The 14,118-nt window shown below is 29.7% G+C and overlaps 1 protein-coding gene across 2 annotated transcripts in view; it reads right to left on the bottom strand.

Moving 5' to 3' along the window:
• LOC148304784 (neuropeptides capa receptor-like) overlaps positions 1-14,118 on the bottom strand; it is a 256,462-nt gene that overhangs the window by 45,721 nt on the left and 196,623 nt on the right. For both annotated transcript variants that reach the window (XM_088267738.1, XM_088267739.1), the window contains one exon: positions 11,100-11,299. In XM_088267738.1, coding sequence (XP_088123864.1) covers positions 11,100-11,299 — 200 coding nt within the window. The remainder of the gene's footprint in view (positions 1-11,099; positions 11,300-14,118) is intronic.

Below are 14,118 nucleotides of genomic sequence, written 5' to 3'. Positions count from 1 at the left end.
GTAGTTTGATAATGCCCTTACATGGCGAAACATTTTTCTCATTTTTTTTTAAATAAATGAAATGTACATCTTAGTGGACCCTAAAAATCAGGGTTAGATTTTAATGACACTCTTATCATTCATCGGTTTATGGTCAATAATGATGGAATGGATAATTATGATTCAAAGTGGTCTGAAGACATCAGTACACATCTCGCGCACAGACTATGACAGTGCGCCGAGCAGGCTTGCCAACTTGATGACTTAAGCTCTTGCTAGTCTTAAGAATAATAATTATAGGGAGGTATTCACGTTGACTATATATGTTGTACTTTTATGAATATATTTTTTTTATTAATTTTTTTTTTTAAATCATATAACTAACGTCTAATTCGATTTTTAAGGCGTCCATTTTGTTTTGTTAAATGTCTGATTTATTTTTAAGTCGTATAATGTGGTTTGTAAAACGTCCAATTTGTTTTGTAAAACGTCTAATTTGTTTTGTAAGGCTTCCAATTTGTATTGCAAAACGTGTAATTTGAAGTGAAAAACCGATATTTCATACGTATGGACAAAAATGTTTGTCTGTATACATTTATTTTGATTCTTTCTTAGTAAACTGATATCTTGGTAAATTGATTGAACAAAAAAATCATGTTGAAAGCCTGAACAGCCCAATAAATATTCAATGAACTTAAATTAATTCGAATTACCATAATTGCTTTGTTATTCATGATTTTATGTACCTTTCGGAAACAGAGGAGTCTTTAATTAACAGAAAAAAATGTTTGACTGTCGCCACTTCAAAGTCGATTTAGGGGTTGAACATTAGCATTTCCTGGAAAGGGTTGAATGAGTCAAAAAAGCTCGAAAATTAGTATTTTCTGCAACTGAAATGTAGAAATTTATTTGCTCAACAAATATCAAATATCAAATACATACCGTTTTTTGTGGGCGAATTCACTTTTTTATAAACAGATACCAACATAAGTATTCGAGCACGGTATCGTGGGAGTATTTCACAGTACAGTAGACCATAGAGGGTGAAAAAATAAAGTAACCCGGATTAAGATAAGGACCGGATTATTTCCATTGAAGAGAGTTGAGAAAAAAATAAAATGTATTTGAAATAAAAAGAAAGTACCAAAAATAAAAGAGTCCAAAAATAAATATCCATTTATTAACCGAAGTTTTACTTGGATAAAAACAATTCCAATATTTATAACTAAGCGGTATTTATCAAGTAAAACTAAAATAATAAAATTTTCGCCTCCAATCATTAGTACTGAGGGTTCCGGGTTCGATTCCCAAAGGGGGGTCAAATAAGTTGAGGTGTTTTTTTTCACTCCAATATTTATTTAATTTAACTCTGGATACCTGCACCCCCAACCTAAAGTGGAGGGCTGATCACCTTCCTTTCATGTGTTTACAATCATGATAACACTGCGTTTATGTGATGTAGTACCTTTTGCACCATCGGGTGTGGATAAGTGTTTAAAGAAGAACTGATTCGGCAGTCACTTTGTGGTAAATACGTATCCATTTTTAAGTCAAGTTTTACATGGGAAAACCACTATTTCAAAATAGTTGTATTTAACAAATGATAGACTCATTGTCTATTGTTTCAGTCGAATTCAGAAAGTCCTCCAGCCGTCAGTTAGCATAGCCGGTTAAAAAAAGGCTATTTTCACGAATGGGGAATATTTGTGAATAAAGAAATTTGTCATATACTCGTACTAATAGAAATTTTGCCTTTTTATGCTTCAATACATTGATAAAAAATATTTTTACATAATTCTTTTTAAAAATCTGCGAATGAAATATGTGTATTACCCTATATTTGAAATAGTTGTATCCGATAAATCATAATTTGATTACGCATATATCCTGTGCGCAGATGGTATTATTGTTATATCACACATGATGCACTTGACGCATCATTTATCATTAAATAACTAGCATGTAACATTTAACAGTTCCTTCGTACAAGTCGTAATTATTTTAATTCGATGAACTGTTTAAAATTAAGAAGCTTTTAATCTATTTATCAAAAAAAATATATATTTTTGGTTAAGTATGAAGGTCAAGTGTGAAGACATAAAAAAAATGTGTAATTCAATTAACGATATGATGAAAATAATAAATTATTTATTTAATATGGAAAAAATGGTTTTTATTTACCTTTGAGCAAAGAAAATACATACAGTAGAATCGTTTTTATAGTCGAAATAAATTAATCGTAGTTTAGTTAGAAATAAATTAATCATTTTGGGTAGTTTTGAGTGTGTAAATGGTGCTATGGTGGTGAAGGGTAGTATTGTTTGCATGCTGTGTTAGTGATTGTCCTGACGAAGAGACGGGTACGTCTCGAAACCGGTAGACGTAAAAATCTCGGTGAGTGGTTATATATTGATTTTATTAACATTTTTGTACAAAAATAAATAAGTAAAAATGACTAACCACAAAGTAAATGCTTTAAATATTAATAATATTGAGAATAATATAAATTAATCGATTTCATGAAAACATTTATGATTTTTTCACCATCCAAAATTAAAAAAAAAACATGTTTGTTTGATGTTCGAGCCTATTGAAAAAGTAAAAATAAACATCCCTTCTTTTCCTTACTACACTGAAGGCTTTTGAGGGCTCAGAAAGCCTTTGTAGGGCATAAGGGAAGTTTGTACATCTTTTTCATATGCGAATTCCAAAATGACAGACTTGATAAAAATATTTAGATTAATATCGTATACATGAATTGGCAGTTTGCGGAAGGAAACAAGAAAATGTAATACCGAAGGGGTGGAGTAAAAGGGGAATGCTAAATGACCTCAAAACGTTTTTCTCAATTGGGTTGTACGTAGTTCAACGTATTTCGTTCATCCCTGTTGCATAAAAAAATTGGACGGAGAATTTGGTTGGGTTAAATTTACTTATCTTGTTAAATTCATGCATCAATCATGGATGGATGCAACAAAAAAACGTTGAAAAGATACGCCCGCTAGATCAGTTTATCTCTTTTGTGTTTTTCGTTAGATCTATATATATATATATATATATATATACAGTAAAACCTCTATCTATAATTTTTAAAGGGATCCATTGAAATAAACTGTGAATGCAGTAAAACAATGAATAAGGGATAAAGAGGTCTATCTACAAGGAGATACGATTGAGTAAAGATACCGTCCTCCCAATCTGCATAACCATTGGTAGGTTAAAAAAAGTAGATGACAAGTTTTAGATGTATCTTTTTTTTTAAATAATACAAATCTGAATTAAACTAAAAAATATTTAACATTAGCCCATTATAAATAATCTGTGATCGACATTCGTTTTTCTACTGTTTTATTTCAATAAGTTTTTATTTTATAATAGTATATTTTAGACTTTGTAACCAATATTTTTTTCTTCATCGGTTGTTGAATATGCGTAGTAGAAAATTTTCAGTCTTTCAAAGAGTGTGCAACGCTTCTGAAAATGAAAATACAGGCAGCGGCTCCTCTTCATCAATATCGACCTCTTCAGCTTTCTCTGTCAACCTTGTGTCGCACAAGCTTTCGATAGCTTTTATCCCACACGTTGTAATACTGTCGACGATGATGTAACAAAATTGAGAAAATCGAGAAGAATGTAAAAAACAGACAAAATACATTAAATATGCAGCGTTATTCATACGATGAATGCGGTAAAATGATAAACATTAAACCTTATAAATCTGTAAACCTTTTAAAATTATTTTAAAAGCTTAAATGTATCGAAAAATATTCGTTTTAAAATTAATATTTAAAAAAAATATATTAAATTCGCTTAATTATTTTTTTAAATGAAAGGCTATTCAGGTTATCCATTTTAGAATCGACTAATTTGACAATATGTATATTATACCCTTCGATTCCGGACACGTATAAATTATTAAGCACAACTAACCCATATCAAAATATTATTGGTAACTTTTAATTTGTAACTAATTCAATTACAAATATAATGATGGTATATCCAATCCATTATTATTTTAAATAATAACACTTTACATTGAATTATTATTTCAATATTTTTTACACATTAAATCCACAAAAAGTTTTTTCAAATTTACTGTCAAAATGTCTTGGGTCGTATAAATGAAATATTTTCCTCGATAATTATTTATATAATATATAAATATACAGGTTTCTATCTAAACTTTAATTTTTTATTTACGTAGAATACATAAAATCCAACAAAATTTCTGTTTTTTTAATTCATTGCCAAAATATCATGTTCATAGCATTAACTTTATTTTATACATATTTTTTTTCAAAAATTACTATTAATATATAAATAAAGGATCATTTAATAAAAACATACTCAATTTATCTTTTTTTTTGACATGTAGAACATATGGAATCTTCAAACTATCTTTTTTTCCAAGTCAAGTAAGATTAATTTTCATTGTCACTTTAAAATTTAACTTTATTAAAAAATTAACTATCATGAAATCCATCTTGTTAAACGAGTCATTTAACATTGTGATTTTTTTTCAAATCAATTAACCTTATAAATTTTCGTCGAAATTGAATAATTTCAAATTCGATATTCGTCATTTTTACCGCAATGATTTGCATAATTCTACATCTTGAATATGGAATGAAAAGCTTCGTGTAACTCGAAGAAAGTCAATTTTCTTTTCTTACAAAGGATTTAAAATTTATCTTCCGTTTTCTGGGTTGTGTAAAGAGAAAACTTGTTATGTTTGCGTCTGGCCATTATTTGTTGAGTACCGTGTACCGTGTTTATTCTCATACTGAATTGAGTTTTCTTTCAGAGAATACACGTCGGTTGTACAGTGTGCCACGAAAATTGGATTTAGTATTTAATATATATATATATATAAATATTTATAAATTTGTATGTATGACATTTATAAATTTTATGTATGATAGTTGTGCGAATAGTGAAATAAGGAAGGAATGCAAAGCTGACATAAGCATTATCGATAAAATTAAGAAAGGTGTGTTGAGATGGTTTGGACATGTAGAACGAATGAGTGAGGAAAGAACTGTAAAACAAATTTATGAGGCGAATGTAAGTGGAAAAAAGAGCAGAGAAGACCAAGAAAACATGGTACGATCAGATATGCCAAATACTTGAAAGTGGTCAGGTTAGGAGTCGTAACAATCGGCGGGTATGTATGAGGAGATGCATGAACGTGGAAGAGGCGAAGAATGTTTGCAAAGACAGAGTGGTGTGGCGTTTTATTCTCTCTGCCTACCCCTGCGGGGAAGCGGCGTGATGATTAGTTAGTTAGTTTTAGTTAGTTGTAAATTTTTAAATATTTTAATGTTCATGCTGTGATCAAAGATCATCGAAGGAACATATCATTTTGATAAATAATAAATATGTATCATAAGAACCATACTTCGGTCACTATTATAACTTTCTAATCTTAACTCATTTTTTATGAACTCCGACATACTTGTATTAATACAAAACCGTATTCATGACACATTTCATATTTTTTTTAACAATTTTTTTTTTGTATAAAAAATACAACATTGTTTTTTATCACTCCCATTTTTAATAATTTTATTCCAAACGATGTCGACAAATATTTTGTCTTCTTTAGGCACAAATTAACTTAAAAATTGTAAGTTTAACGTTTAATATATTTACATTCCCAAAGAGGATGAGTTTTTTGCTTGAGACCGGTTAGAATAAAAGTGTCAAAAGTAGAAAAGGTTAATAAACTTAATAAATTTTGAGTGTTTCCAAATACTTGTTCACAAATCTGGATTATCTCCAATCATAGGAGTTATTTACATACTATTTTATGTTAAACGTGTACCATATACGTGATCACTAAAACCAGCCTATGACGGTCATCAGCCCAGTAAATACCCAAACTTATTGTTCTTCGTCTTTGATGAGATGTCTAAAAATAAATAATAAACTTAATGTTTATTTATGAATTTCAATAGTTGACCCCGAAGGAACATAGATTTTTTTCCATTTTAGTAAAAAATGTACTAAAATATAAATTTTTAAATTGGTATTTTTTTAGACACTTTTTATATCATTATTTCCCTTTTCATTCTGTTGAGCATATTTTAAAAGGCTTTTTAAAATATGAAATCTTAAAAGATTATTTTTTGGTATTAAATATTGGCGATAGAGTTTTTGAAAGCATCTTTTTAACTCCCCATTTTATGTAATTTACCCATCCTATAAATTAACATTTTAATGATTTTTTTTCATTATTTTCGTAGTGTCGATTTTCATGTAAAAAAAAACTGGTTCATCGTCGAAAACGAATTACTTTTATGCGTAATGGAGTGTGAATTTACTGCTCTTGGTTAAGTGGATAGTTTTTATGAGATCGTACGGTAGAGATAACCGCTAGCGGCTTCTTAAGTTCTAAAACCTTCTCCACAAATCGTAAAAAAATAACCTTTCAATACGTACCTACATCAAACGCTGTGCTCCTGGTATTTTTAAATTTTTTAATAAGCAATAATTTTTTCAAAAATTTTCATTTTTTTTTTGTGCATAGTTAGAAAACAGGCAAAGTCGCAAACAGTTCGAGAACATGTGCATTTTAATATAGATGAAGAAAAATATGGAAGTCTGGATATTTACGGTCCATTAGTGGCCATTTAGACTATACATTCTATGAAAAACAGAAAACTTAAAAAATCTATGTGATATTTTATTCATTTCATTCTAACTACTGCGCGCCACAACTGTGTGGAAGCGAGACGGCAACAATGTGTGGATTTTTATTAATTGCTTTACTTATTTTTAATGGAAAAATTAATTTACACAAAGTGAATGATAAATGATAAGAAGAGTATTATATTACCATATCACAAAAATAATAATGGGAAAACGCGTTTCAAAATTATTTTAATAGCCAAATTCCAGTTCATAATCTCTGGGATACTTAGACTTGCATCTTCTTTCATTTAAAAACAATAGATGTTTCATCTCAAATTGATACACCTATAATATTTAAAATATCATTCATAGCATGAATAATGCAGTGTGTAATAGAGTAATTTATAATATATTGTTAATTAATTTCATTTTTTCAATTTAATTAAATATTAAAGAAACATTTAAGAGTTTTTTCTCGTTTTTTTTTAATCACATTTTTGAAATCACAATTTCATATGGTGTACGGATGTTTTTGGCATCTTATGGTTAGGGTTATTAACTATTACCTAACTAATGTTTTAGAATTAGTACATAAACCCTGATGATGACAAGGTTCTTGTCGAAACCGGTTGGAAAATGTGTACCAATAAAAAGTGGTTAAAAACAAAGTTGTTTTATTTTATAAAATTTATAAAATGTGCCACAAAGTATCTGCAAAAAAACATTCAAGATATTAAAGAAACCCTTTATAATGTGGATGTTTTAGTCAAATTAATACTTTTCTTTTTGGTTTATCTCACATGACTACGAGGTATAAAATTGATTGGTGGAGAAATAATGATTAAATTTTGTAATCCACATCGTATTTGGTTTCCTGACTACTAGCGCACTGTGTTCAATTACTGCTCTGTCGAGTAACATCTAACATCATTATCTTAACTTATCTCCTTTTGATTGTGCACAACCCCGAAAGCTCGGTACGTGACAAAGCACTATGGGGAGCGGGCGGCAGCGGCGCACAGAATGAAATATGACAAGTGTAGTTGACCACAATCATTTTTCTAACCAATTTTTACGATTCTACGTTACTTCTTTTAGATTCTGTACTCCTGGTATATATTTTTTATTAGTAAGCTTTTTTATTCGATCCACGTCGAATTGTGAAGTCAATAAATTACAATATAAACTAACTAACTAACTAACCATCACACTGTTCCCCGCAGGGGTAGGTAGAGATAATATAACGCCATACGATTCTGTTTTTGCAAACATTCTTCGCCTTTTTTACATTCACGCATCTCCTCTCACATACATACTTCGACTCCTGACCTGCTTTTGGCTGCTTTCAAGTATTTGACAAACCTGATCGTCCTAAGTTTTCCTCAGTTTTTCAAGAAAAAAAATATTTTATTTGGAAAACCAACAGAGAACAATAATATATAAGTATACACCTTAATTATTGAAAAAAACTCCAAATACAGGTTTTCGCAGAATGAGCGTTAACAGTAACAAAAACAAAAAATTAAATATATATTATAAGTTACATACAATTATTTTTTTTAAATTTAATAATTATTTTTATTTATAAAAGAGAGGCAAAAGAATTGGAATAGGCAGTGGAAGTTTTTATTTAACAGAGAAGTTGAATCGATGGATGTGTGTTTACCATATTTTTAGTGTAAATAGTTTAGTTTTTGTGAAATCAATAAAGCTAAATTCATTGTTGTGTGCCAAACAAGAACGTTGAATATAAGAATTTTTAAAGTCTTCCTCTGCTTTTTTTCCAAATAAAATTTGTTTAACCGTTCTTTCTTCACTCGTATTTTCCACGTGTCAAAACCGTCTCAACACAGCTTTCTTAATTTTATCGATAATCCTTATCTCAATATTACATTCCTTCCTTATTTGACCAATCAAACACCAATTGATTTTTTTAAATATTTTTAACGTTTACGAATTAATTCATTACATTGTTTGATTCAGCAGTTACTTGGTAGTAGTTGTCACCTAATATCTATGCATTTTCAATTTAAGTTTCACTTGGTAAATACCATCATTGTCTTCGTTCCCACTGATAATTTTTTAAATAAAATAATAGAACAGCTCTTACTCCCTCTTCTTCCTTCAACGTCCCAAGGGTGTCCTCGAAATTTTAGACATATCCTGATATACGGTCTTTGAAAATGAAATGCATCGAAAAACGGGTCACAATAGATTATAAGAAAAAGTGATATTAACCAACCTGGATATGTACAACTTATAAGTAGATAACATCCATTATTTCTCAACACAAATTTGCATTCATTATTTTTACGTTTTGTTTAATGGCCAAATTTGGAGATGAAATTGCATTCCGTACGATATATGGTACATCAAGTGTACTCGGTGCATTGTTTATGCTACGTATTCTGCCACAAAACAATTGTACAACTTTGGCTTTGCTCATAGATTAGTTGGTTAGTAGCTAGGAAATGCTACCCGCTTGTTAAATTGTTTTTGGCACAATTCAGTTTCCATCAAACGGTGAACCACGTATTGTGTTACTTCAACTTGAATTATATCGAAAATTATCATAGGAATCCAGCAAAGTAAATTTGGACTGAACTCTGTTATGCAAGAATGCACCAATTCGGGATTTCGATCACTTTTTATGATATTTCTTTTACCCGTAATAAATAAGTTAAATTAGTCTTAACTACAACATTTTGAGTGTGTCCAAATACTTGCTAACAAAATCTGGATTATCTCCAAATTGGAGTATTTGGATACACTGAAAATGTTGTACGTAAATTATCTGGTCAAATTAAAAGTTTTAATAATAAAAATGAAAATGATATCTTCTGGCATTTCTCATGTTTTTATAAAAGAGTTTCTGCTCAACAAAAGCTTCTTTTCATCTCACCAATAGATGTCTCTAGTGAAGTTCTAGTGATTCAAGAACCATGTTTCAAAATTGGTTCATGTATATAGAACTTCCAAGAGCTTGAGTAGTGTGGATATCAATAATGGGCTGAATTGGTGAATGTTACACGTGTTTAAAGTGATCACTCAAACCAGCCTATGACGGTCGTCAGCCCCGTAAATGCCCAGACTTCCATATTCTTCTTCATCTTTGATGAGATGTCAAAAATAATTTATTTATTGTTAATATTCTGTCGTACGTAAACTTTTATGTAAGTAAAAAAAATCTGGTTCAGAATTTCGCCAAGATTTTCAACCCAAATAAATAGAATCATTTAGTTTAACATCTGTAAAAAAAAGGTACTTATACTGATGACATACTTTATTTTTTTTAGTGAAGAGATAATCATATGAAAGTACATACTAAATCACTTTTACATTATTATTCTCATCCGTTCTTATGATAAAGATATGATTTAATATGCCTTTCTGTAACATTTTAAAAACCTGAGAATTAACGAAAAACATTCCTAAATAAGTAATACCATATTCGAATCTCGTAAATCGCATTTCCAGCGTACTTTGTATAATTACAGTTGTAAAATGATGTACTGCGAAGGAAACGTAATTTATCCCGCGTAATAACATTTCAGGTTCTAAAAGGGTAGGAACTTGAGAGATAATTTAAGGTGTAGAACAATTTGCATTCTACCTCTCTTGGCAACACTTTAACGCGTCTAAATTTAGACGGTATTTCCGCCATAAATCATTTGATTAAAATTTAAAGAAAAATCACGATTTCACTATTTAATTTTTATTTTTAACTGTATTTTATGTATAGTATAATTAAAAGTGCATACGAGACTACAGGCTTGCATACTTCACCACAAGGTATAGAATGAAAATTAATAAATTAATTTTAAAGATTTTCCATTCAAAAAAATTATTTTTAAAAAAAGTGAGCGTTCATTTATTTGATCTTTCCTCAATATTATTAGAAAAAAAAATATTTTCTACCTTATTTTTTTTAATGGTGTATTATAAAAAATACGTGTTTGATTGTTGAAATAAAGAAAAATGCAATTTTCTTTATTATATCAACAGAAAAAAAAGTCTTTTGAGATGGAAATATGGAAGTCTGGGCATTCAGAGGGCCTATAATCTGTCATTTACTTGTTTAAGTGATCATTTTATGTACTCAATACCACCTTTGATTGACAACTACATTTCTCGCGGAAAGTTGAATATATGCTACAATTGAAGAGATCAACCGTATTTTTCATATATTGTAGTTAAACGAGTGACGTCTATGGTTGAAATTAGTTTCCATAAGCAGAAATTATCATGAAATGTTAAATTCATTCCCAAATACTTGAAAGTGATCCAGTCAGGAGTCGGAATAATCAGCGGGTATGCCTGATTATGGAATAGGCGAAGATTGCTTGCAAAAGAGAGATTGCTGTGGCGTTCTTTTCTCTGTGTAGTTAGTTAGTAAGTTAAGTTGGTTAGAAGTTTCAAAAATAAATATTTGGTTAAAAATTGGAAAAACGAATAATCACTTTAATATTAATACTCGTGGGTCTTACTTGGTGGATAGTCCAGATAGTTGATGGTCGTGTGCAAGAAAAATGGCATAGCGCACGCCAGCGAGACTATCCACAGCGCTGCGATGATCCTAACGGGTCTCTGAAGGCCCGACATAGTGTAGAGATGCAGGGGGTGACATATGGCGAGATAACGCTCCGTAGAGAAAGCCACTATGGTCAGCACAGACACGTAGGAAGACCTAGAAAAATCGAAATAAAGCGTTATTTATTTATTTTTATTCTTGACATCTCAGCAAAGATGAAGAAGAATATGGAAGTCTTGACATTTACAAGGCATGACAGTCGTACTGTCATAGGCTTGGTTAAGTGATCACTTTACACACGTGTTACATTTACCAATTCTACCCATAATTGAAAACCACACAGCTAAATTTTTGCATCTCCTAGATATATATATTACAACAGTTTTGTTTACAACCGCCATCTTTGCTGGAAAAGGGAAAGCTTTTAATAGGCAAGAACTCGTTCTTTCAATGACTTTATGGATAATGTAAGCAGTTAGCATTTATTTGCTTTATTTTGCTTTATTGCATTATAATTTAAATTCTTTTTATCAAAAAAGTTATGTATTAGTTTTTGTTTAATGAGATTCTGTATTTTGTATCTTGAAGTTCAACAAATATAAGTTTTCATAATTATGATTTGTGTACTTTCCTGGGAGGGATTTTAATTCTGAAAACCATAGCTAACGTAATTGATGATTGATCGATTGATTAATACATCGAAACTGTGTCACATACATTTTAAGAAAAAGTAATTTAACATGTAAAATTTTAATTAACCTTTCCGGGAGTGCAAAAATTGACTCCCGACCTTCTCTTGGAAGTGGATTTTTTTTACATGAAAAAATATTTTTTTCATATATCATTATATCAAATCGATGTATTACGAAGATAGAAATTATGTTAAAATATTTTTTTTAGAAAAAAAACCCCTTTTCGAAATATTTTTCAATTATGACAAAATTACACGCAAATATCCACAGATGTCATTGCTATACAAGTTACATCATACTAACTGACAGGCGGATTTCGACGTTCATTAACGTCGATAGCCCTTTAAGGAAAATTTGCACTCACATTCATTTATGCCCATACTCCCGGACAGGTTAAAAATGAATCGGTATGACCACAAAGTGACTACTGAATTAATATACATATGTAAAAAAATAATCCTTTTAGCTTTGTTGTTTTTTTTTTCAATTACACACTTCTATAATACATTTTTAAAGTGAAATAAATTTAAACCCAAATTGACATTACGTCTGTAAAACTATTTCCTACGATACAAAACCAATTTAATCTACTCTCACCCCTTAGTTCGAACATGTTCCCTTTCCAACATCTACTGTTCCGACAACCTAATTGACATTTTAGTGATAGTATTTTTTTAACATCACACCCCAACGACGCCTGTCTAAAAAGGAAATATAAAACAGTTAATCTGTAAGTAAAAAAACATATATAAAAATCTGATTTATTCACGAGATCCTTGTGTCATTTAAAGCTTTTCTACCCCCAAATTATTTATACTTTATTCCTAAAAAAGTAAATAATATTTATTATATTTCTATTTTGTCATTAAAATGTGTTTCTAAGTGATATTACACAAAGTAAACGATGAATCATAAGGAGAATATTCTATTTTTTTTAATCCTTTTTAACGATCGTAGCTAGTTTGTGCATTATATATTACATGTTGTATACTTTATGATAAAATAATATGTTTTCTCTTTTTACGTATATTATTGGTTCGAAAAGTAGTTATCTAAACAAGGAGAAACATATTACAAGGTATCATGCATTAGCCTGAAATATTAAATAACTATCGCTTTATAGTTAGGAAGTGACATATTCCAGATATCAATATGGTCCGCGAAATCATTGCCGATGTTTTGCATTCGGTGTATAGTAGTATTGAATCCAGACACTGTCCGGATGTTATTTCAATAAAATATTTGACGGTTTCTCGTGATTCTGGTTGGGGCATACATATTTATCATTTTCAATAAAAACAGTCTAAAATATTATTTAAAATTTTGTATAAATTAGTTGTATCAAATAGTATTATCCTAACACTCAGCTTTTTTTAATTTACTTGTATTGAAAAAAGGCGAGCTTAAGCTTTTGGGTCAAATCCATATTCAAATGAAAATCCACTTACTAAAATCAATGAATATTAACTCAAGATTCCTTTTATCTATTTCCCAAATTTAAATTTTATTTTTTTCTTTAGAAGAACATATTTATTTATTTATTTAATTTTTGAACGGCTAATGCTTTTAGCATAATACATATATACAGTATCTAATATAAAAATACACTAATGAAAACACTAAGAGAGAAACAAAAAGTCTTAAACATAAAATAATAATAAAATAACAAATAGTAAGCACTGGTAAATACACGTCTCCTCCACACACTATCAGTGAGTAGCAAGAGAGGGTGAAACACAACGCTTAAATTTATCCATTATAACAGAGAAAAAAATGCTGAGAAAGTACAGACTTCAAGGTGGATAACAATATATTATGTAAATAAATCTATACTTTCAAAAGCATTGACTAACATGTGAAGCCGCGGAATCAGAGACAACATAGCATTGTTTGCATTGTATACAAATACTGCGCATAAAGATTTTTGCCTAGTACCTCTTCGACGCACGCAAAAGTTTTATTTGATTTATATGTAACTGTATCATTTATTCAAGCCCATTTTTTAATTTTAAATACGTGTTTAATTTGCATTTTTTATGCTGACATCACAACAGTGATAAAGATAGATATGGAAGTCTAGGTATTTACAAGGCTTACAACCTGTATAACATTCCCCATTCTACCCATGATTGACAACCACACTTTACAAAATTAAATTTAAAAGTTGTATTAATCTGTTAATTAACACCTTCCTTCACATACACCATCTTTGAGTGTTTTTTGAAGTTTTTTTTTGCAGAGATCTTCATGAAATGTGTGTAAATGAATGTTTTACGTATATAA

Source organism: Brachycentrus maculatus, unplaced genomic scaffold (genome assembly GCF_059751285.1).
Source record: "Brachycentrus maculatus isolate JH-2025_06_01 unplaced genomic scaffold, ASM5975128v1 h1tg000304l, whole genome shotgun sequence".
NCBI classification, from domain to species: domain Eukaryota; kingdom Metazoa; phylum Arthropoda; class Insecta; order Trichoptera; family Brachycentridae; genus Brachycentrus; species Brachycentrus maculatus.
The sequence above is the reverse complement of the archived record's forward strand: the minus strand, read 5'-3'. Positions and strand labels throughout refer to the sequence as shown.